This window comes from Gasterosteus aculeatus, chromosome 12 (assembly GCF_964276395.1).
Source record: "Gasterosteus aculeatus chromosome 12, fGasAcu3.hap1.1, whole genome shotgun sequence".
NCBI classification, from domain to species: Eukaryota; Metazoa; Chordata; class Actinopteri; order Perciformes; family Gasterosteidae; genus Gasterosteus; species Gasterosteus aculeatus.
Window position 1 is genome coordinate 13,083,972 of NC_135700.1, and position 24,722 is coordinate 13,108,693.

At 43.4% G+C, this 24,722-nt stretch overlaps 3 protein-coding genes across 10 annotated transcripts; 2 read left to right on the plus strand and 1 right to left on the minus strand.

Annotated features, from left to right (window-relative positions):
* Positions 1-99: 99 nt before the first annotated feature.
* On the plus strand, positions 100-7,892 carry rab27a (RAB27A, member RAS oncogene family). Its single transcript, XM_040197296.2, has 6 exons — positions 100-409; positions 3,607-3,774; positions 5,265-5,350; positions 5,459-5,562; positions 5,757-5,880; positions 6,475-7,892. The coding sequence occupies exons 2-6, from the start codon at positions 3,622-3,624 to the stop codon at positions 6,668-6,670; spliced, it is 663 nt and encodes a 220-aa protein (XP_040053230.1). The 5' UTR covers positions 100-409; positions 3,607-3,621; the 3' UTR covers positions 6,671-7,892.
* Positions 7,893-8,952: 1,060 nt separating this feature from the next.
* On the plus strand, positions 8,953-14,887 carry vrk3 (VRK serine/threonine kinase 3). 5 transcript variants are annotated; one of them, XM_078084847.1, is made up of 17 exons: positions 8,974-9,073; positions 9,226-9,268; positions 9,585-9,799; positions 9,896-10,054; positions 10,244-10,357; positions 10,443-10,574; positions 10,767-10,907; positions 11,221-11,276; positions 11,433-11,499; positions 11,851-11,935; positions 12,023-12,125; positions 12,210-12,302; positions 12,432-12,564; positions 12,847-12,964; positions 13,115-13,173; positions 13,258-13,394; positions 13,538-14,887. In XM_078084847.1, exons 3-16 carry the CDS (start codon positions 9,586-9,588, stop codon positions 13,392-13,394), a joined length of 1,611 nt encoding a protein of 536 aa, XP_077940973.1. In that variant the 5' UTR covers positions 8,974-9,073; positions 9,226-9,268; position 9,585; the 3' UTR covers positions 13,538-14,887. The 5 variants fall into 5 exon arrangements, with proteins under 5 accessions (XP_077940971.1, XP_077940975.1, XP_077940973.1 ...); XM_078084845.1 differs by lacking the exon at positions 9,226-9,268 and having other exon boundaries at positions 8,953-9,073; XM_078084850.1 differs by lacking the exon at positions 9,896-10,054.
* LOC120831651 (rho family-interacting cell polarization regulator 1) lies at positions 14,289-23,477 on the minus strand. 4 transcript variants are annotated; one of them, XM_078084844.1, is made up of 16 exons: positions 23,138-23,477; positions 20,610-20,697; positions 20,348-20,513; positions 20,151-20,229; positions 20,015-20,038; positions 19,841-19,894; positions 19,506-19,655; positions 19,304-19,367; positions 19,172-19,215; positions 18,951-19,076; positions 18,337-18,485; positions 18,114-18,222; positions 16,484-17,074; positions 16,171-16,400; positions 15,852-15,939; positions 14,289-15,747 (listed from the first exon to the last, which is right to left on the minus strand). In XM_078084844.1, the coding sequence occupies exons 3-16, from the start codon at positions 20,437-20,439 to the stop codon at positions 15,649-15,651; spliced, it is 1,899 nt and encodes a 632-aa protein (XP_077940970.1). In that variant the 5' UTR covers positions 20,440-20,513; positions 20,610-20,697; positions 23,138-23,477; the 3' UTR covers positions 14,289-15,648. The 4 variants fall into 4 exon arrangements, with proteins under 4 accessions (XP_077940970.1, XP_077940968.1, XP_077940969.1 ...); XM_078084842.1 differs by having other exon boundaries at positions 15,852-15,959; XM_078084843.1 differs by having other exon boundaries at positions 20,348-20,481; positions 23,138-23,310.
* Between the last annotated feature and the right edge of the window lie 1,245 nt (positions 23,478-24,722).

The window sequence follows — 24,722 nt, forward strand, 5'->3', positions numbered from 1 at the left end:
TCTTTACTACACGACATTTACTTAACAGCTTTACCTGCAGACACAGATAATTACAAAATATAAATGAGGCCGAATCGTTATCGAGGCCTCGCGTGTAACAGCCACGTTAGAATGACGACGCCCCGCAGCGCAGTGATGCGATGCGTGATTCACAAACGAGGAGGGTGGCGTTTCCCCACCCGGCCCGACGTGAGGAGGAGCCGTTTCTGCACCGCCACGGAAACCACGCGAGCGGCCCCGTGTCCCCTGAAGCTGCTCTCGCGTCCGCTGAAGGCTTCTGGACGGAGAGAGAGAAGGAAGCACCGCCGTCGCGTCTCTGGTCTCTCGGCGTCGGGCCCGCGCGGACTCTTGGTGGCTTCGGATCCCGCAGCAGGACGCGGTGCGCGGAGAAGCGTCACGTCGCGTCACGGTAAAAAAAAAAAAAAAAAAAAACCGAGGTTCTTCTCTTCAGGAAATAATCCGCCCGTCGCTTCTCACAGGAGGAAGCGAGCAAGTGTTTTTACTTTTAATTTGGTTCCCCCCCCCCCGGGTTGTCTGCGGTAGAAGGTGACCTAGTTTAGTAAAACTTCTCCGGTTCATCATTTCCTCACGGAGCCTTTTTCACACTGTTTGTACAAGTTTACATTAAAAGTTAACTTTGCCGCAGAGTTTGGGTCCATATGTTTGCTGCGGGCTGTTTCACGGAGGAAGCTGGAAATTGGCTTCTTCTTCTTCACGATGTCGAGTAAAAAAAAGGCGGGGGGGTATTTCTTAACTAATATTCTTTGTTAGAGAATGAGTTTAATGAGCCGCTGTCACAAAGTCATTTAACAGGTCTAGCTGATAAGCTTTAGTGGCCATACGACCTGACGATCCATCCCATCTCATCTCACCCTGCGCTTCATAAGGTGCTAAACCCTGTGAAGTGTTCTTCATGTGCATGTGTGGGTTCCCCGCGGAGCTGCGGGGCCTCCGCGTTGGCCCGCGGCCCGAAGCGGGTCCTCCACTTGTCCCCGACGGACTATTACAGCTGCTTTTAGTTTGCTCCACATGGGCCACTTAACCCCCCAAAGTGCAGGGAGATTCAAGTTCATTTAAAGTGGATCTGTTTGAGCCTTAAAAATCACCTTTGCCCGCAGTCAATCGGTTTAATTTCCCTTCCCTGTTTTTGCATCATACTATCTGGTTAAACCTGAAGCGGTTTGGCAATACAATCATTTAACAGAAAAAGCCCAGCCCAGTGTGGCAATCTCTTCTACAAAGAAAGTAGCCAGCAGAGTAGTTGCTAAATCAAGTAAGAAAGTTTGTCACACTGACAGCTCATCCCTCCAGCCTACACCTCCACTTCCCCAAAACGATCATCATGAAACGTCAACCAATGGTACAACTCATAGCTGTTAAGCAAACAGTGGCTGCAGCAGCTAAACACGCACAGGTAGGCGCAGACATGCAGGTAGACTCACAGAGGCCTTTTTGGTCACAGCATTGGGTTCATCCTTGCTTGCTGTCGAGATGTAATGAGAATTTCTACAAAAAATATCTAAAATGTTTTGAAGAAGATTACTTGATTGGTTTTGATCAAATGGATCATTCTGTTAATTACAGCTTCTCTTTGAATAACATGGAAAATCCCTGTAAACTGTTCATTAAATTAAACAAATATACAACTCACTTGAGATAGATAGTCTTCTGTGTCAGCTGATAGATTGTGTTAGAGAACTCCTTGGGTAAGAGAGAAGAAGCATTGCATTCCTCCAATTTAAAAAACAACAAAAAAAAGACGTTCAACCCTTTTGTAATTATTAAGGTTAATGTTGACTTTTGCTACGCCAATAAACTGTTGCATCTCTTATCAATTAAGAATAATAACACTCTCCTGCCACAGATTGGCACATCGTTGTTTCAGAGAAGTGTGTTGTTTATGTTGGGCAGCAGTTATATAATATTTCCTGTGCTTTACTACACTGCGTGTTGCCAAACACAACGGAAGATCGCACTCTGGCGTCGCCGCCGGCTTCCTTCTCAGAGCCGTGACGGGTTTGGGAAGTCTACTTGAAAGTCTAAGCACAGTTTTGTGTAGCTGACACACTATGTACAAGCATTAGCGCACGTACTTGTTAACATGAGTTTACACTATTTGTGGTTTGCTCAAAAAGACTTCTGATTAGCTTGATAAGTCTGCAGAAATGTGCTGTGACAATCTGCATATGTGGTAGTGTGGTTTTGCTCAAATGTGTCACTGATGCAACCTGTTTTTGCTGAGGCCAGAATCATGCATTGACTCCAGTTTGTATGCTAGGGTTTTAAATGGTAAGGCCAACGATAACTGGGATATACAGTTACATATTTGTTGCTACAAGGAAGGAGAAGTTTAAGTAATATGCAAGAGAGCGAATCCCAATTCTGCAGCACCAGACGCTACGTGCTACCAAAGTGGAATCAACAGCTCTCTATAACGTTTAAAATCCTGAACGTTATGATCTGAGTATTATCAGTTGAACCAAAGAAGCCTTTGCGAGGGCGGGATACAATGCAGGATTGTTGTATTGGACTGGATGTACCCGATAGATTAATGCATATACGAAGGTGGATCTTTTGATTAAGTAAGAAAGACTTGTGTGATAAAATTAAATGTATCAGGAAGATGTGAGTTTTAAGAAGAGTAACTATGTTGCTCATATTTATGTGTGGATGTTGTCAACAATTTGATAAATAATAGCAGTCAAGTGTAAAATAAAACTACTTGAGTCGAAAAGCTCAACGGTCTTTGCTCGCTGTTCAGGGCTTCATCAGTGCTGCTCGCGTTTAGTTTCCACCACAGTGAATTTATCAGGGATCTTGATTTTGCACGAGACCTTAAGCGGCTTATGGCTGCAGATGAAAAGTTCAGTGGGGGTTAAACTCAAAGAATGCATGTCTTTTCTATGTATCATGTGACTGCACAATGGTCACATGATACATGTGCCCTTTTCTTTTGAGTGTTTTGACTGGAGTTGTTCGACCACGTCAAATGTTTGATCCAGGCAATATCACAGTGGGATTCTCATTGTGTATGAAAACATCTTGACTTAATTTAAATACATTTAAATAAATGCTACTCTAAAGGAAGGAGGGGAAGGAACAAGCTCCCTCTTGCCAGGAGATGGAGACCCAGAAATGAGAAAAGTAACATATAGACAGGGAGGATGTGTTTTATTATTATATAATCAGGCTGATATACACACTAACTGGTCATTGGGAGGTCAAAGGTCAGTGGTACACATATATGTGTATATGTTAATTATGACCATTTCTGACAAATGTATAATATGATGTAATGATGACGTGATGGTAATTTGGAAGGAAAGGAGCAAACTAGAACTTAACTGGTTAAAGCAAAATAAATTCTATTCTATTTTTTGTTTTATTAATGTGATTTGCTAGCTATAAAACAATTATATAATAACGTCAGGCTTCTTGTTTAAATGTCAGGAGATTCGTTCCCTGATAGTTGGATTATGTGTAGATTTGTGCCACTGTGGATGTTTTCTACACTGAGGATAAGAAACAAATCACTATTTTGATTTAAGATAAATCTATTTTTGTGATAAGTTTGTCGACTGAGTTTTTCTTTTTTGTGTGTCTCAGAAACCAGCACTCACTATGTCTGATGGGGACTATGATTACCTCATTAAATTCCTAGCCCTGGGAGACTCTGGCGTGGGAAAAACCAGTTTCCTTTACCAATACACAGACAACAACTTTAACTCCAAGTTCATCACTACAGTTGGAATAGACTTCAGAGAAAAAAGAGTGGTAAGTGATCGCACGCTTAACGCTTACACTCTGTACTACTGAAATAACACGGAGCTTATATACATTCCTCCACTATTAAGCAACTCTTTTGTAACAAAAGGCTTCTGATCAACGTTACAACAGGCGTCTGAGTAATGACTCATGTTGGTGAACAGTAGGCAGCACCCACCTTAAGAATAAACACTTCATACCATTAGCAAACAGCAGGGCAGCGCTCCTGTTTACACAGTGTGGCGTCTTTAAGGCTTCTGACCTCAAGCTGAAGCCTGTGAAGTTTCATCAGCTGTACTTGAGGTTCAGTCAGTCCGGGACGATCTTTTTCACCATCTTTTATTAAAAGTATTTCCCTCACTTCTGGTATAAAGGACAAAGATACAGCAAGGAAATACAATTCAGAAATAACATTCAGTTAGACAGCTGTGACCGAACAAGTTTCACATACACAATGGACTAGTAAATGTCATAACTAGTCGTCATAATTTAGGCACAAAGCGTAATTCCAGCGTGTCCTCAAACAGACCTGTGCGTCCTGCCTTTGGCTGTTGGAAAGTGTTAACGTGAATAGTCTTGGTTTTCCTCAGCATGAGCATGCAGTTATTTATATATTATAAACCGTACCGGTCAAAGGTTGTGTGTGTGTGTGTGTGTGTGTGTGTGTGTGTGTGTGTGTGTGTGTGTGTGTGTGTGTGTGTGTGTGTGTGTGTGTGTGTGTGTGTGTGTGTGTATTTCATACTCATTGGTACTGTAGCTTCCTGTTCACTGGTCACGGTCATGCTGCTGAAAGCGAACGCACAATCCAAGAGCTGACAAAGTGTTTACTGCAACTGACAAAAAGTGATCCGGGAAAGATCAGAGAAAATAAGTGGATACTATTTGGATGAATGAAATGTGCACTAGTGCAGAAATGTCTGTATCTGCCTCCAGTTTACCACAAATCGCCAGACTAATGCTGCTAATCTTTTATTATAAAATAATATCCACCAGATGTGTTTTCATCAGAAAGGAAGTTGACAGCTGTTTAATCAATGTCAATGATCAACAATCAAAAGAAATAAAAGTTACTACGAGAGATATAGTGTGGAATAAACAAATGGACAATACACAACGGAACTACTCCTTTTCTAAAACCATGACTTCATGTGATCACGGCACTCTTATTAAAAAGAACACATCTACATTGATGTTTAAATAATTTCAGTTTCCTGAAGTCAGACTGTTTCTTGGCACCACACCTCTGCAGCGAGCTGGACACAGTCAGCTACAGCACTAGTAACTATATTTAGATCATTTATTTGATTAATAAACAAGAATAGATGGTTGAGTGTTGCCAAGTCATTTCACTTTTATTTTATCTACTGGAGGCGAAGGTACAACTTCACAAAACAACATTGCAGTACTTAGTTTTATCTCTGCTTGCTTCACCCTTATGAGTCTGTTGAAGTTGGTGCAGAGATCACCGGTTTACCTTCACCTGTATCCGCCTCGCTCAGGTGTACAAATCAACAAATCCAGATGGATCTTCAGGCAGAGCGCAGAAGATCCACATGCAGCTGTGGGACACTGCGGGACAGGAGAGGTTCGTAAAGTACAAGTACTCTCTTCAGATCGGTTGGTCTCTTCTCTTGTTTATTTTTCACTAATTATCCTTTTTTTCCTGTTGTTTTTTTTGTCTGAATGGTGTCAGGTTTCGCAGTTTGACGACGGCGTTCTTCAGAGACGCGATGGGGTTCCTCCTTCTGTTTGACCTCACAAACGAGCAAAGTTTCCTCAACGTCAGAAACTGGATGAGTGCGTTCTGCATGTAACATGAAACCGTTAACATGAAACCTATTTCATGTTAAGAGACAAGTCGACTTAATATTCAATATTTCATTACTCTCCTTCATGTTGACAAAACCTGGTGTTGACGTTGATCGACACTTGGCTCTGTGTTGTACCTGTGCTGCTGAAATACGTGGTAACTTGCTGGATATGTGTTTCAGGTCAGTTACAGATTCACGCGTACTGCGAGAGTCCAGACGTCATTTTATGTGGCAACAAGTGTGACCTGTCCGATCAGAGAGCGGTCCGCGAAGAAGAGGCCCGTGAGCTGGCAGAGAAATACGGGTACGTCTCAGTTTTGATCCATTCGGGACGTGAACCTCTCGGTTGTTTGCCAAGAAGGCCGTGGCTGCATTGTTTGCCAATATTTGTCCATGAGAACTTCACTTGAAGCGGTCCTCCTCGAAAATCAAATATTGGTCTACATGTCTGAAATATCCTGTTCTGACGCTGTTTGACACACCTTTACCTTTAATAACACACAGATTGTAGTGGAACTGCTCTGGCGTCAGCACTGTGATGCAAATACGTCTCAGATCTCCCCGTTGTATCATTTATCAGTTTAAGTATTAAGCAGTCTATTCCAATAGAGCTTTGTCTATATGGCAACAAATCCCTGAAAACGACCCGAACCAAGAAAACTGAGTATTTTGTGTCATAGATCTCCGTCAAACATGCGTACATTGGAGTGATCACAAACTGTCATTTTGTTGACCACCATCCTGCTGCAGGACATTTTCATTTCAGGCCCCACGTTTGATGGATATAACAACATAGAATAACTACAGCATTATTTATTTATTTTTTCTTCTAAAATGTCGTGTCACATTGTATTAGGCTGCATTAGTCCTATTTTAACCAATATTTTGTCCAATGCAGAGTCCCGTACTTTGAGACGAGCGCTGCAAACGGGCAGAACGTTAACCAGGCAGTGGACGTTCTGCTGGATCTCATCATGAAGAGGATGGAACGATGTGTCGACAAGTCCTGGATCCCTGATGGGACCGTTCGAGTTAATGGACCCACCAGCACAGACCTCTCAGAGGGCTCTGATCGGAGCAAATGTGCATGTTAGAGCGAACAACGGTCACGGTACATATCTGTGTCCATAATACTGGAGAGAAATATAGGAACACGTCACGGTTTAACATTGGGAATACATACAGTGTAATTGTATTATATGTTAGGTGGAACTTGACATTATTTGCGTCCATTGGCCCACAGAGCACTGCACAGATAAGCATGTATTATTTATCAGAACAGATAAAGTGCCTTTTGAATGTGTGCATTTCATTTCCATTCATTTAGTGGGTCTTTTGCAGATTAGTATTGGAGTATGGGATATTTTTTTTGTTATGATGCTTAGCTGAAACTTAAATAGCTGAAATAGTTGCAGTCATAGTTTAATGGGGATGTTGAATCTGCTACAAATGTATTTTAAGGAAACTTAAGTTATACGTGACTGATGAATGTCCTACTTAATATCTCACTGGTGCCATAGTCAGAAAACATGTCGCACATTGACCATCTAATTAAGTTGGATGGTCAATTATCACTCGATATTGCGCAGGTGAGACCCTAAATACCTCAGGCCCCACAGCACTTCCATACAATGCTGTATGCAAGTGCTGGAGTCTGCTGAAGTCCTAAAAAATTGATTCACTTTTAATTAAATCAAACATCCAACTTCAGAGAAAATTAGCGCAGGGGGCATTTCACACAGGTAATGCAAAGATTCTACCAGACAGTCAAGTTCTAAAATATGTATTATATCACGCCCGTATTTTAAGTGCTAGATGCAATGAAGGAACTGTAAAGTGTAAAAAGACAGTTCCATAGCTAAATGATCTGACCTTCATTAGACTAATGGACCTTTTGGATCTTTTGTTTCATTTCATTTGTTGATTTAAACATTAAAATTAAGATCAGGGCACATTTTTGAAGGGCCAGTTAAATAAGAAAGGCAGAAAGATCTGACCTGCATTTCAGTGAACTTTGAGTGTATATTTAAAATCCTAGCTCACTTTAATATAATAATACCACTAATATTTTAAAATGCTTTTACTCACAAACGCACATAATTTGTATTATACTGCCATTGTTTCCTGTGTAAAAGGAGTTAAGACACACCAGTATATTTCCCCCACTCCCACGTTTTCAATCAATAGATTAGAAAAACTACCACTAACATATCATTTGATTATATTAGTAAGACTACACTGAAATATTTTATATTTTCAATTGTGCCAAATGCAAAATATGTAAATCATGTCCAAAATAAACAATTTATTTATGTATTCATTGAAGCAGCATCTATTTTTATGCAATCAATCTTGAAAATGTTGACCAAGTACTGTGTAGGAGGGAGATTTATACCAGGCATTATTTAGAGGCTCTATTATACTGTTATGTGTGCCATTAATGACACATGTTAATCAGGTCATATATAATGTGTTCATATTTTAGCAGTATTGACAGAGGCACCAGAGCAGAGACCGACTGTGAGCTGGTAGCGTTTACAATCTCTTCATTCTAAGTCTCTAACGTGGAAATGCTGAGGTTGCAAACAGGCGACGTAATGACTTTGTTATTGTATTTAGTGGCTCCGAAGGTAAATCATTAAAAATATATATGTATTGATTTAAAATTCTCATACCAGCGCATTATAAATGTTGACCTCATCGATTACGCCGACTAATCACAGCCGGCATTGATACTAGATATAGAAAAATAAATTAAATCTGTGTGCTAATTTCAGAAAGTGAAACCTGTGGTCCTCATCACAGCTGAGAAAAGTACATCTACTCTCAAATAAGATCTTCTTGCTGTGGTGGGACAATATTTAAATCATCTTTTGATGAACGCAGGATTGTATAATTCCGCACCTTAAACACGACCATAAACCAGAAAACAAGCATGTCTGTGTGTCTTTTGTCGAGGGCAATTCACAGCCTACAACTGTTGTACAGCTGTCAATTTTAAATATTCTCTCTTTTTAATGTGATGCAAAGTCTTAACTATGAATTCTATAATTGTAGGCAGATTTTGAATCCTAATGCAAATAAATATATAATTTAACTCTTTCATATAATCTTAGCCCAATCTCATTAACATTGTATAATAATAAGACTTAGGTCCATGGCATGACATTACCATGTGTTGCATATTTTAATACCAGTTATTCGTTAGACACTTTTATAGACGCAGCGTCAAGAGGAACCTTAAACCGAGGCAAAAATTAAGATGTGAAGTAACTTTTTTTCTAGCTGCCTCGTGTAAAATATCGTGAAATATCGTTACATGACAAAATATTTGTTAATGTTTATAACTTTAAGTCTCAATAAAGTTCGACCTCGTTGAATGTGAGCGACCCACCATGACCAGCAGGGGGCGACAACCGCCCCGCTCGGCTCCTACTGACCAACGAAGAAGAAGAAGAAGAAGCAGAAACAGCCTAACGAGGAGAACCAACGGAAAGGTAAAGTTGTATGTGACACATTTCACGTAAAACATTTGTTTTAACGTTACCCAGCTGACATTTTTACGTAAGGCCAAGACTCAAAACCGACAAGAAGGCGATACGTCATCGACATGTCGTTGAGCTAACGCTAGCCGCGTTTTATTCAGCAGAAGTTTGCTCCGGTAGGAACGTTGAGGCTGGCTAAGGTTAAAGGTCAGTCAGCCCGTTTACCTAATGAGCCCTTAACCTGCATTTGAGGTAGTGTTGAGACTCTGTTATTTTGCATATAATACTAATAATTAAAAATAATTTGACATTTCTCGGTTGAATTTCAAAAATAAGCATCCCATTTAATGATGTTAATATTAACGTTAGTTGATGCCATGTAAAGACGAGTCTGCCTGTAACGTCAGTAGCCGGTGTGTTTGAATTGTGTGGGAATGATCCCGCCCCCTCCAACCCGCAGAGACACGCAGCTTGTGGCTGTGAGAAGAGACGTGCAGTAACGTGTGTGTATTTACTCTTGCAGAATGCCTTTCCATTTCTGCCCCCAGTGTGGGACAAAGTTGCAGGCAGATTTCAAATTTTGTCCTCTGTGTGGGGAGAAGCTCCCCTGTCCCGTCGGTGAATCTGGATCTGTGAGCCTAATGCCGTCTTTAAGTCTCTCGCCACCCAAAAGGGACGAAGCAGCACTCAAATCAAGCCTTGTTTCAAGCTCCATTTGGAAGCCCACGGAAAGTTCAGGTAAATATCTCTAGACAATATCTAGTTACTTGGTGTCACTCGTACATATTAGGCAGTGTCTAGTTATTCATAAATATAAATTCTCTTTTTATATAGTCTGTGCGGCCAACACCTCAACCCTAGTTACAAATCGCCCCCCATTGCGAAAGACCCGTAACTCCCTTCGTCTAGACAAAGAAGTTACATTCAACATTAAAGATGCCACTCCACCTGTGGGGCCCTCTACTTGTCCTGTTGGAGAAGACAGGATCAAAGGTACTTAAAATGGCCTGGAAGCAGTTAGAACGTCGCTGCTCCGAAGGAGATAATTTCCTTGGATTTCTGCTGTGGCATAAACCATCATTGTGACTTAAGCTTCCTCCTTCAGGCAACACATGCTGGTGGTGCAATTTGACAGCCTATGCCTTTTCTTTTGAACAACTCTTCTATGATTTGTATCAACAGATAATAATGTCGGATTGGTTACAACTCCACCAAAGAAGCCCACAGTCTTTAAGCTCAACACCCGGGCTGCGGCAGCTGCAGAGACTTCTCCCGTCCTGAAATTCGCTCGACCTGGTGCGCTGAAAAATCAAACAAGACCTTTCTGTCTCTTCTCTGTCATAATCTGATTCATATTGATTGTTGCTGGCTCTCCATACAGTCAGAGGAAAGGGGAAACTCTCCATCCCAGCTGAGGCGGTAGAAGAGGGACAGAGGCTGACTGCGGCGGACGCCTCTCCTGTGGCCGTCTTGTCCCCCGTATCTTCAGCAATGTCCAGGTCGTCTCCAAAAGGTCGGCCGTTACCACGCAACATGACAATCTTATTTATCTGGTCAATTAATATACTATGTTGTTATTACTAGTCTCCCACTAAAGGCTGACATAAGTAAGACGGTGAGAAGGAAAAAAAAGAGAACCCAGCATACAGTTTTTAAAGTGACTCATTTATGTATCTGGGTGTGTCATCTTACTTTGCATCTGAAGGAAAAAGCAAAGCCAAGAAGACAAAGCATGCGCCCGCCGTGGAGCCGCTTCAGGAAGGCGAAGAGGTGACGGACACAACGGGCAAGAAGTGGAAACTGGTGAAACTCCTCAGTCAGAGTGTGACAGAGCTCCTCTACGAAGGTGAGACTGTGTCCACGACATCAGGGGAACACCTGGGAAGTTAAAGAAAGAAAGAAAGACGATTGCATATTAATAATGATAATATATCATTCATTATTAAATATCTCCGTATAAAAAACAGAATAGTTGTTCATGTCTGTAGAACTTTATGGAAGCAGATTTCGTACCAGTTGTTTAGGAGGTGATGGCTAACCTAGTTTAGCACAGCTGCAGCGACTGAAGGGTCTAACAATTAACTGTAAGGGGAAATACACATGGATGTTAGGAAAACGCCTTTATTGTTGCAAATAAGTAATATTTTGTCTTTATTTAGTTGGGCATATAGGCTCTCGATCCAATTCCAAGGAATCCTATGACATCCTCAAACTGGTAAGGCCTGCGTTTTTTAGTTCTCCATGCAAAAGTAGAATTATCACAGAGGTTCCATTAAAAAAGAAAACTATCCTACTTATGTATTCATCAAAACATTATTCTCTATTTCCTGTAGCGCAATCAATAAAGTTACTTAATTTTTCTTCACCTTAGGGAGCTAAAGACGGAAGAATCTTCAATGAGCAGAACTTTCTGCAGAGAGCCGCTAAACCTGCGTCAGGTGAGGATTTGCTGTGTTTCTAGATCTCCAAATCCCATCCGTTGCCTACAGATCTCTGGCTGCACTCACACCACAGCTCTGATAACTACTTTAACGTTTAGTTAAAACAGAGGCCGTAGCATCATTTTGTCACGAGACCCAGTTTCACAATATCCCTTAAAAATATCTGCCTTTTATTTCATAATCCATTCAGAGGAAAAGCAGAATTGGACAGTAAGTTATTCACCAGGATCAATGCTGATGGGACAAATTAAACATTTAACCCTTTTAGGTGAAATCCTGGTTTGTCAGGCATGTAACGCCACACATATTATAATATATATATTAATGTGTTGATTTGTTTCTCTTTAGTGGACAAATGGATCAAACAAAACAAAATGGACTTCCTGGGAATTCCTTCCTGTGTTGGCTTTGGTCTTCATGCAGAGTCCTACAGGTGTGAAAATGTGCAGATTTCTATGATAGGGAACATTAAACATGTTCTCCTTTTTGAATTGTTCCTTCTTCCTTTTTTTGTGAACAGGTTTCTGATTTTTCCCAACATGGGCCAGTCTCTCCAGTCCGCCATCGAGAAAGAAGCCGAGCTTCCGTCGGAGAAAGCTGTCCTCCAGCTGGCCTGCAGAATAGTGAGCAGAAACTTGATGCGTCGTTCATTCTTGTCCACCCCCCCCCCCCTCGCCTAATAAACATTAACATTTCTTTCCTTGCAGTTAGATGTGCTGCAGTATATCCATTCAAACGAGTACGTTCACGCTGATATCAATGCAGAAAACATCTACATCAAACCAGGACAGAAGTCACAGGTGAAAAATATGTAGCCCTACCCCTAACCCTACAAACTGTAAGCTGTCAGTTCCCATTATTGAAATGTGTTTTATGTTGACCGCTTTTTCCTTGTGTGTTTGTGTGTGTTTGTGTGTGTGTGAGATTAGGTGTACCTAGTAGGATACTGTCATGCCTTCAGGTTCTGTCCGGGTGGACAACATGTAGAGTACCGTGAAGCCAGCAGGACACCACATGAAGGCACCACTGAGTTCATCAGCATGGACGCACATAAGGGAGCAGGTGAGTCACGTCTGTGGCTCCTCACAACTAACATCAGTGTATCAGGCGCCTTTTCACTCCGTAAGCCACTTTCCACGGGGAACACCTGCAAGGCTCCACCAGTCCACCCGTCTGCAGACACGTTAGACTCATCTGATTTATTTATTGCGGTTGCTGACTGCAATACTCTTAAGTGCAAAAGGTCCTTTCAACATTTCAACAAGAAGGTGATATGTAAGTCTGAGGGGTTGTTTTGTCCCAACCTGTGTTGTAATCACTGTGCATGTGTATTGTCCCTTTTAGCTCCGTCTCGACGCAGTGACCTGCAGTCTCTGGGTTACTGCATGCTGCGCTGGCACACAGGGACGCTGCCGTGGACCCACCTCGCTGACCCGGACCAGGTGGCCACTGAGAAACACCGGTGAGCGAGTATCTTCACTGCGATGTTTAAAGCCCAAACTCCCTGCATTCACCACAATAATACGAGTTGGATAAACATGCTGCCAATCACCTATATGGTTTAGTAATTAGTAAAACACAAAGGAAATGCAAGTTATACATGTCGTTGTAGGTACGCTGAGGATGTTCCTGCACTGTTGAGACACTGCTTTGGGAGGAAGGGAGTTTCCAGTGAGTAAAAATGTGTGTTATAAAATACATTAATGTGTGATCAAGATCTGATATACTTATTTGTGTGTGTGTGGCGCGGTGTAGGTGCGTTTGAAACATACCTGACTAAAGTGATGAGTCTGCAGTACTCTGAGGAGCCGGACTACTCTGCACTGAAGGCTGGACTCATCGCCGCTTTGCTGCAGCTCGGGGGGTCACCGGAGCTGCCGCTTAGTTTTTAGGTGAGGACTCATCACTGCAACTGAGTACATGTAACATGTTACACGAACATGTTCCATGTACTCCGGCACGGGTAGATTCTTGTTTTATACCACAGGGTCCAGACACTTAACCAGATCAAATAAATCTCACCTTTCTTTCACAGTGAATACGATTCAGCACCACACTGTTGGCACCTAAACGTTTTTGGGCAGGGCCACATTGTCTCTTTTGGTTTTATATTTCTTGACTTTTTTTGTAGAAACGTGTGCATTCTGTGTGATAATTTACTATTTAAATGTCTACTTTTGTTTTCAGAGAAATGGAACAAAACAAAGATAAGATTTGTCACTTTTTTTTTTTTTTTATCATGCTGTTTTTATCTGCTGTTGATGTTTTTATGCACTGAATGTTTGAGTGTTTATGTCTAAGTGACACATATGTTCTTTCATTGGCTTTTGGTCGGGATAATCCTTTTTAGCACCTCTGGTATTGTGTGTGTTCATTAAGTGTTTTTAACATTACAAGAGCAACTTGGATCTCGCATCAAGTTCTCTATTTGTTGCACACATTTGGGTTTTGATGACATATTAAATGTGTCGTTCCTCTTTTAACGGGTTGCTTGTTTCAACGGTTCCTGAAGACGAGCCGACGCACAGATGTAGATTAACACAAATAAACACTTCCTCATATGTAGTTTGCCGGAGTAAAAATCAGTATAGTGCCTTTTTCTCATCTAAGTTCACCAGAAACGTACTTCATTAATGTTAAATACATCTTTACTTTCTATATTGCTAAATAAATCGTTCATAAGAAAATGTTTTCTGTGCTCCTGTTTGTGGGATGTTTTCAATACTGAACCACAGGCCTCCTTCCAACTTACACATGCGGCTTCATTCAACACAACAAAAGACATGTTCATTTGAAAGAAACCTTTATAAAGTTGAACATTTCTCAACATAAACATTTTAACATTTCAAGACATATACACTTCTCTATATGAAACAGTAAATATCTCTTATTGTGCACACTCTTAAAGTAATTCAGAAAATAAACACTTATCTTTTGCCTGATCTCTTCTGTCGTGGCATTTTAAAACCTTACATCTGTCACTTGAGGCACTTTCTGAATGACGAGGCGTTTGTAGAACGACGTAAAACATGTTTCTGAACGACTACGGCGCCCCCGGGTGGCGGCTTTTGAACACTTCTACAGACCTGATGGCTTCCTCGCAGCGAAGCTTAGCTCACACGCACTCACAAACTGATCCATTGAGCTTTTTATACAGACATGCTGGCAGTGTGAGGCAGCTACACATGCAGGTTTAAATATAGTTTTACACTGCAGGTTCTCTTCATGTTGGACCAAAGAGGGTTTGAGGAGAAACTCAAGGTTGATGTGTTCATATTCCGTCCAAACGTTCCCTGTGTTGCTTTGTTGAATGTAACTTCTGCACTCTGTAAATTCTGGATTATTCAATGTGTCTGATACTAAAAATAAAGATTGTCAGGGTACATTCCAGGTTTAAGAATGACTAAATGACCAGAGCACGTCGCTGAAACATCACATGCTCATGAAGTCTTTATTTCCTTCTCTGTAACAGGGAAACGGGCTCTGGGCTGTACACTGATTTAACACTGATTTGTTTGTCTGTTTCCTCCTCATATGCTGAGTAGCTTGGAAAGCAAACTCAGTAAGTGATTGTAAGCTTCTCTGTAAATGATAGAAATCCATCAACTCAAACTAATAAATGCTCTGTAAAGCCATAAACAAGGCCGCTTTCAGCTGCTCCTGAAATGTTTTGGACATGGAATGTTCACGCGACAGGAACAGCTCATGGAAATGTAAACGAAGTGGTGGCTCGTTTTGAACCAGGCAACGTGATGGATTACGTGTTGAAAAATACGAGGGCTTTGAGGGGATTTTTTTTCCCCATCAGGATTTAGGTGGACCTCAAACTTTATTTAGGCAAATATGTGCACAAACTCTGCCGCAATGGAAGAGCTTGTTTGTCTGAGCAGTTAGTGGAACATCCTCCTGACATGAGGAACAGGCAGATGGCGTGAGTAAGTCGGGGGGGTGGTTTAGCTGTGGTTCCACAGTGTCATTAGAAGACAGTAGTGGTCAAATGGGTGGGAGTAGGAGGGGGGGGGGGGGCGCTCATCCCGGCCATGTGACACGGCCTCTCCTGAAGGATTAAAAACGGGGAACATTAACAAAACTTCCCACGCTCCAGTGCGCTGGTCACGTGAACGACGGCAGCCTCAGTTCACGGAACTAACTCCTCTCATCGCGTTGGTCGTCTCCCTTTTCCTCGCTGGGCTCCTCGGGCATCTCCATCTGACACAAATCCTGCACGTCACCAACACTCGACTCCTTTAAAGAAATACAAATATAAAAAAATGGGTTGTTTCAGTCAACATGAACATTTACATTAAAACAAACTTTTTAAGAAGCGCTCGTCAGATACTTTTGACTACCTGTGATTCAGAGAAACGATCTTCATCCGAGTTTCTGAATCCTTCCGGGGCTTCCATGAGAATCTGCAGAGCGTCGGCCTCCTCGTCGCTGCAGAGAAGAGACGCGCACTGAACTGGAATTGTTTGGTTGGACACGTACACATACGTTCCTCCACATCGCATCATACACATTTCCCCAAAATTAAGCCTGATGCATTTGTTCACATTCTGTCATTCAGGCCACGAATGTGATCAGCCGAGTTGGAGACGTTGGTATTATTTTAAATATATACTTAAAAAAAAGGCACAATTGATCTCAACGATGACTGCTGACACTGACCTTCCAGAGTAAAAGTTTCCTTCATCCTTATCTTCTTCCTCCACTCTTTTTTCCTCCATTTTGTTTTGGTCTTCCCCGCCGTCCTCCTCATTTTTTTCTCTCTCTTCCGGCTGTAACTCGTCTTCCTCTTGTTCTTCCTCCTCCTCAAGATCGGAGCAGTTGAGGAAGTCGAAACTTTCAAGAGCCGTCTCGACTTCCAGGTTGAAGCTAGAAGACGTGGGGAAAGAAACCTACGTGGAAAACAAACGCCGGTGTTTAAATATCACCTGCGAGCCATTGACCTTTACAAAAGCTTAGGACGAATGACGCTCACCGTCAGAGCCTCCTCTGGTGGTCTTGACTCCTGGACGGACTCTGCTGCTCCGGCGGCGCTCTCCTGTGTTTCTGCTTCAGTCTGTCCGGCCTTTACTGACAAATCCTCCGACGATTCTCTTTTCTCCCCCGCTAAAATGCAAACTTGTGGGACTCCACTTTCGGACAAATCCTGCGCTTGGATCAGCGACGCGGGAGGTCCGGGGCAAACGTCGGGGCACGAGCAGCTCAGCTCAGCTGAGGACTCGGAGAGGTCAGCCGATTGCACAGACACTCGATCGGCCACGGCGCAGTCCGGGCTATGAGAGCGGGAAGTCTGCAGATGGCCGTTGGGCAACGCGTCCGCCGGAGCAAAAGCCTCCCCGGCTTCCGTCTCGTCTTCCTCTTGGTTGGAGGAGAGCGACGGCGTCGACGCGCTGGACTTGTGCGGCGTGAAGGACAGCTGAGGGGTGAGATTGGTCGGCAGCATGTTGGAGGCCGCCAGCCGGTGAGCGTGGTGGGCCAAGGCCGGACTGGACGAGTCGTCGGAGGATTCGGAGGAGTTGGACCAGACGGTCCCGTTCTCCATCTCGCCCTGTCGTTTTAGCAGAGACTGGACAGGGAACAGCAGTGAATGAATCAGCGTGTCTTCATACGAGGGGATTGCAGATTATGTGTAAATGTTGGTAGTCACATCAAGCCAGTTGAAAGCGGATTCTGCTTCCACAAGGCGGCAGTTTGTTTCTAATTTCAGTGATTGATTCTTATGTTCCGTCTAAAAACAGCAATTGTTGGACACTTTAATGTGTCCTTTGTCCCGATATAAACAGAAAACACTACCTTTCAGCTCTTGTACAGTCAACTTCAGTCTGTAGGCAGTGTTGATGAATGACTTTGGGCACTTTTCACATTCTACACACTAAATGATCATCATTGATTTCATGTCTAATAAATGAATTCATTGACAGATCGGGATCAATTAGTAAAATGTCTCATTATCATAAGACATAATTAGGCTTTGTCTAAGATCTATTGCTGGTTTAATCAAAGAACCAAACTACAGCTACGTCCAAACACACCGACTGTACAGAGATGAATCTGGGTGTCGTACGGCTGAACTCAAAACGCAAGGACGCCGTCCTGTCCGCCACGGCGTCGTGGAACGCCTCCGCCAGCGTGCGGCTGTGTCTGCGCCCGCCTCGGGGCACGCTCTTCAGCGGGGTGAGGAAGAGGAGGGACATATTGGAGCTCTACTCAACCACTATTGAACAGCTACAAGGACCACAGCTCCGTTCACACATGCTGCTGCCGTCACGCGTCCCGCTACCGTTCACTCTCCTCACATCGGGCACGCCACTCCCACAACCACATGACCTGACACACAGAGCTCTGTGAAGAGCCTCACACACGCCAGCGCTACCGCTACACAACAAGCAGTTGGGGAGCAGCTGAAATAGAACAAGCCGATGACAGTAACAACAGCCGTCAGTAAGGTAAGACAAGTGTATTTATGATACCATCCATTTATACTACTCATTATTAGTAAAATAATGAGTAGTTAATGGTTTTAGCACTTAGTAGTATAACATAACAGGTGTGATGGATTGTCGCTTGTGGAAAATGATGAAACAATCTCTTTTATTGGGACTCACATAAAACACCTGCTCCCGCATGGAGGGCGTGTCTGGAGGGCTCTGATTGGACAGCAGCCGCTTTGAAACTGTACTGGTGGAGCACGTCTGGTCGTCCTTATCAAATGGACTGAAAAACAAAAACAAAGCAAGACAAAAACTAGGAGATAGAACACAAAAAAAAAATAGACGAACATGTTAGAAGTGTGCAGTTACATCAATAAGCCATGCGAGGTTCAAGTACCTCCAGGTGACCTCTAGGTTCAGCTTCACCGTCCCCAGGTCGTTGATGTCCACGGCGAGCGTCTGGGGAAGCGGACAGAACAGGTCGAGCATTTCACAGGAAACGCTGCCCACCACCACGTGATTGGCCAGGCTCTTCAGCTCCGTCACCTTGACAACCAAAACAAGCAAACCTCAGAGAGATGAAGATAGCCAGAGGCCGGGGGAACCATACAAAGGGTGACAATTAGCTACAGCTGGCATTTTGGGAGGAAGTTGGAAGATAAGGCCGGCGTCAGAACATATTGCACATGTTTTGCATACAGCTGTAAACACCCACAGCAGGAATAAACAGTATCTATGAATGCACCGCGGCCCACAGCCAATGGCCTCTTGTGGCAGTTTGTTACATTTGCCGTTTGCCCAGCTGTTTTAGGTCAACATTTGGCCTTTTTAAATAATGAAACTATGCATTTGTGACCTTTTTAAAGGACACAAAGGGTGTAGGAACCAGTGGCCACAAACCGGTTATGGAAGTCGAATGTTGTTGGTTTTGGGCTTTTTGTGGGATTTGTCTATAATAACAAACATTAGGAGTAACACAAGCCTTTCTTTTTTTAAAGCTTATTTCATTACCTTGATTGACAGCAGTTCTGTGACAAGAGGCAGGAAGATGTAATCTTCACTGTCCCAAATCTGCTTGTTGCTGACTTCCACGCGGCCTCGTAGCCTCCAGCGTTGCCGCCCGTATCGCATTAGGACCTAGGGGGGAAGAAAGAAAAACATCAAAAACCGACACGGATACATTGCACACTGCACATACACAGTCTCTAGATGCTTGGATTTGTGTTGCCTACCTCATACTGGTCACCAGCACACAGGCGTGCAAAGCCGGCGAGGCCTAACACATTCAAAAGAAGAAATGAGAATGTTATAACTGTTTAATAACACAGAGTGAACAAAATAGGAAGTGGTAAAAAGTGACTCACCCTTCATCTTGACATGAAATTCTCCCATCTGGCTTTCTAATTCACTCTCGAGTGAGCACATGTGCTGCAGAGACAGATGGAAGGAAGGATTTGAACAACAGGACAAGGATTTGGTAGAACATAAGATCATACAGTGCATAGTCTCACATCTATTTCTGTGTATTTGCTGAAACATATAAACACATTGACGTCCGTCACTTGCCTCAGTACATTCCCTGTAGCCCTTGTTGGCTTCACTCAGGCTCTCTCGGGCCTCCTTGCTGCCAGTGGCGGTGTTGAAGGCCGCCACCATCTTACTTGCTCCGTCACGCAGTCGCCGCTGAATACAATAAGCATCGTACAGCTCCTCGACCTGGAGAAGCAAACATCGCACAGGTTTCAACAAATGGATGCCAGTTCAGATTCTCATCAGAAGAGATAATGAAAATTAATATATTACGTGAATTTACTTTTCTTTCTTTCTTAGTTATGAGATGAAAATGGTCCGAAACATAAATATTTTTAAATGAATCCAATCAATTGTTCATGAATACACACCTTGCTATGGTGGAACTCCAGGCGACGCATAAACCTCTCTATCGCTTTCACTTGCTGCAAAAGAAAAGATGCAATTATTAAAGCTGACAAAGATGCAGAAAGTCCCGCTTGCCTCTTTACAGTTTCACTGTGCTGCACCACCATCTGTATACAACAGGTGTAAATGAAACTCACCTTATCCAACTCATACAAAGACCCCTGCAAAAAAACAGTGTCAAATTAACATCGTGCCTGGAGACAACAGCATCCAGACCGCTATTGAATTACAGTTAATACTCGGGGATACTGGTTTGACCGCATGAGCTCTCACCAAACGGCCGTTCCTCTTGTTCTCTCTGGTCTGCTGACCCAAACTGTCCAGCTCCAGCTGGTGGACCTGCAAGTACGACCTGGCAACAAAAAAAACCCATCAGTGTTACTTCTTTTTCTCACTCAAAAACAACCACGTACTTCGTGCTCTGTGATTTATTCCACCCGGCCGCCCGAGCCCGAGCCGTGTTTACTCACTGTAAGCCTCGGCGTAAGGCAGCGTACACTTCGTCCAGCCGCTCCGGCTGCGGCGTTTTAGTGAGCGGCAGTTTTGTGGAGCCTGTGAACATCCTGCTTCCTTACAAGGCACGTTTCTCTTGGATAAAACAGTGCTGAGGGAGGGGAGAAGAACATGGGATCAGGCCTGGGTGGGTATTAAAAAAATGAAAGCATGCATTACAAATCACGGCATCAAGGAAGTTGTCAGAACAGAGAAAGTGTAAGAAGGAGCGGCGCTCACCTGCGGAGTAAAGAGAGATTGCCTCTACTGTAGCATGCTCGGAGAGTTGAGTGCAGCACTGTGGCTTTAACAAACTGATGGACATGTCCTGTGATTACACAAAAACAAAACATTAGAGATGAAAATGTTCAACCTTCACTTGACACCCGACAGGATTTGTGTTCTCACTCTGTGATTAGGTAACTTAAGGAAAAGAGTGCTGGTGGGAAAAGAGAAGATGGGAACCCTTCTTTCACTTCCTCGGTCGGGCCACATTTGTTTTGTCGAAAGACCGAGACGCTGAACGGACACGCACGCAGCAACCGCGGGGGCTGGCAACAGCAAGGAGTACAGTCTACGTCTCTTCCCCTTCCTCCCCTACTTCTCCACCCCCTCCACATCCAACGTCGGCCTACAGGAAGCCTCCTTTCTGACTACACAGGAAATTCTTCACAGACGTTTGCCTCAAGAATAAAAAAAAATTCCCCATTTTCTACAGCAAATTAAGCCTTTGAACGTGCAGATTAGCGGCATGCCGCGCTCGGGGGAAACTCTAGGAAGAGAGGGTCGTGCATGAGCTAATCTGGTCACAAAAGAGATTACAGATTTAAACCAAACTAAAGCTGTCAAGCAGGAGTCAAGCCCATATTGAAACATGGGATCTGTGAATAAGGCGACACCGGGCAGAGATACTGGTGACATATGCTGCCCCTTGTCCTACACTAAACCCAAAACCAGAGGAGAAATGTGTTATTGTAACAGATGGTATTAAAACGCCTTAAAACACAGATTATGGTTTAATATGATCGAAGCCTTGTTAGGGACAACATTGCTGATGTGAGAATAAGCTGTTTACACCCTGCTGTCTTTCTATGTTCTCCTACCACACAATGAGGACGTGGGCTCAGGGTGCACCAGGCCGGGGGTTCAGTTAAACCGCTAATCTCATCTGAACATTGGGAGGATTACCTAGAGTCGGTCAGGGGTTAGAACCTGGCAAAGAAAAGGTGCCGTACCGGAGAGAAACACCCCCACCACCCACCACATTTGGCCAAACACGGCCAAAGAACATGTGCAGGCCTCAGATCTGCATCTCTGAGGTGGGCGCAGCCGTGAAAATGAGAAGTCATCGCGATGAGGCACAGATCTTCCACACTCCCACTAACCCATAAATAGCTCAGCAGAAACAGTGATATTGATTACTCAGAGTGCCATCTACTTCAGTCAGATGTGCTTTTATCCCTTTCCTTACATTAGCGATCATTAACTGGATTAATCGAATTAATTAATCTCCTCCGCGCAGAGTGAACAAAGAGGACACTGTTTCCAATCATCTCACAACACCAGAGCTTTGTTTAAAACTTTTCGGTTCACACTGTTCAGCCAGCCGATTGGTTTCACAACAATCTCAGAATAATTTCCTTTCATGGGTATTCTTTTAATTAATCCCGGATAATATATTAATCCCGGATTATTGGGCTGCAATAAAGGATTTTTATTATTTAATGTCCATAAAATGTCACAAAAAAGTAAATGAAGTCTGTCCATGTACCGTGTAAGATAAATAATATAAATACAATAAAGATTAAAAACGTAAATAGTACAAATCAGATACAAGTATCACCCTGAATAAGTAAATACTTTATTGTCAAATTACAAAATAAATAAAATCATTTGTCAACTATCAAAACAGTTAATGTTTGGCTGAAGGACTAATCAATGTTTGCCGAATAATGTCTTAAACCGTTTTAATCGAGCCATTAGTTTTGATCTACAATCAGAGTGGAGAGAAGAGAGGAAGGTTTAGAGATTAGTCAGAAGCATAACTGGAAGTGATTAGTCACTGGTCGATCAGATGATCCACTAGTAAGACTAATCATTGGAGCCGAGGGATGATTTTGGTGCAGATATAAACAACTACGCAGCACACACTGCTTTGCACCGGCGTCCACCCACACTTTCTCTCCCAGCGTGTCTGAGGAGGAAGAGGAGGAGAATCGCGGGCAATGGTGTTACAATAAAATGCAACCAGCTCCAACATCACTCTAGATTACTGGATTATCCTGACCCGGCGGCAGCAGCAGGCCACTGAGTCGGATCAACACGCGCTCACACATCACGGCCGAGCTCTTCACCTCAGACAGCAAAGGATGGAGCGCGAAACCCAAAACACTAACATGCAAACGGAGTGGAGACGGATTGTTTTGTAACCCCCCCTCCGGCCCCACTTAGCTCATCACAGGCCACGAAAAAAAAAGTGCACTCCCGTCCGCATCAGGACCCCCCCCCCCCCCCCGCCACTACCACCCCCTCCCCCGGACACCCTGCTGCCCGAAAGTATCGCTCCGCCGACCCGCAATGAACGACAACCACAGCGCGCAAAGATGATGGATCGAGTCACCCGCCGCCAACTGGAGCAAATATCCCTGATAACATCACAGAGAAAGCAACTTCACGTCGGAGGGACTCGGGCCATGTAAGAGGGAGAGAGAGAAAAGGAACGGGCTTCTTCTTCTGGGACCTCGCCGACGCACTCAGCCACCACCTACCTCTGTTTTAACGCGCGACCCCCCGCGGGAAACGTCCCGAGTCTCATTCCACCGCGATGGTCCGGACGGCTTGCGGAGATTTACAGTTATTCTGGGCGCTGTCCCTCTCCTCGATTTCGCAGTTTTTTTTGTGCCCACTTTCAAGCTAACGGTTGTTACCGCAGCTAACTTCCGGTTGTAGGTTTTTGTCGTAAGAGCTCAACATTAGCCAACATTTAGCCAATTTGAAAGCACAAATTTGCAAGAATAAAATGTACAGTGTTTTGGTACATATTTTCTAAGAAATATTTCGTCACAAGTCTCACGTATAATGTAAACACAAAATGACAGAAGTTGAACGGCCCAAGCATTGAACCCTGGGATACAACCAATAAAAATGTCATCAAGAGATATAGCGTTTGTTTTCTTAGTTGAATAAAGTCAAGTTTCATTAACTTAATATTAAATTACATCTTTTTTCCTGATAATATTTTAATTTGTAAAAAAACACCCTGTTTTGGTACTCCTGGAAACATGGTAAACATCAGGGTGAATGGTGAATAAATGCTACAATTGATGTATAGATACAGCATCGATGACCAGCGACAGATACATAGGACCCTGCTCTGTGCTAGACTAATATGTAGTTAACAATAAATACACCTTGATGTAGTCAAACTAAACGAGCATCATACATTTATAGAACGGGATTTATTTTGAAGGGTTGCTCCTTGCAACCGGAAATCATGTTTTGGCTAGTTGCTGTGGCAACAAGGATGTCCCTCAGTCTGTCACGGTTTCCTCCGTCGCTGCTACGTCCACGGCGAATCCAACGGGAGGAGGTGGCGGGGGGGGGGCATGGAGTTTCCCCAGAGGACAAAAAGGGAGACATGTGTCCCAACTCCGCCGCAGCTGCGGTCTCACCCAAGGGTGCCCCAGCGAACCGTGTGGGTCCAACGTGAGCGTTTCATTCCATCAGATGTGGGCCCCGTTTGTCAGAGTTTGGCGGAGCCGGGGGGGAGGAGGGAGGAAGGGGGCGAGAAAGGACAACATGTGGCTCTTTTTTTTCTCCTCCAGATTTCCTTCAGAAAACAGGACTCAGCGGCCAACAAAACCTCTTTGAGTTCTGCTTCAAAGTCTTCCAGATGAGTTAGTTTTTATGAAAGAAATGCCCATCGCGGGCGAAGACACAATTAACCCCACAACAATTCAGTGAAAGTGACGTTTTTAATGGATAGAAGAAAAAAAATGGAGCCTAAACGACTTGACGGAGAAATAAAGTGAATGAAGACATGGACGTTGTTTAAGAGAGTAATGAGCGAAGTACTGAGCGCACAGCTGCGTCATGTCGCAGCAACGGAGAAGTGGAAATATGACAACCTCAAATAAGACCAACTTTCAAACACGGTTTAGGAAACTCCTGCATTATAATCTCGTGCGAACAAGTAGAATGCGCCACTGGAGAGCAGTAAACCAGAACAAGAATCATGGACACGTACAATGAAACAGCAGTGAAGAGATATTTTTATTAGCACCAGCAGGCTTTTCTCACATGAGGCGGATGCACGTGACCGGTCACATGCAGTCACTCAGTATTTCTACATGC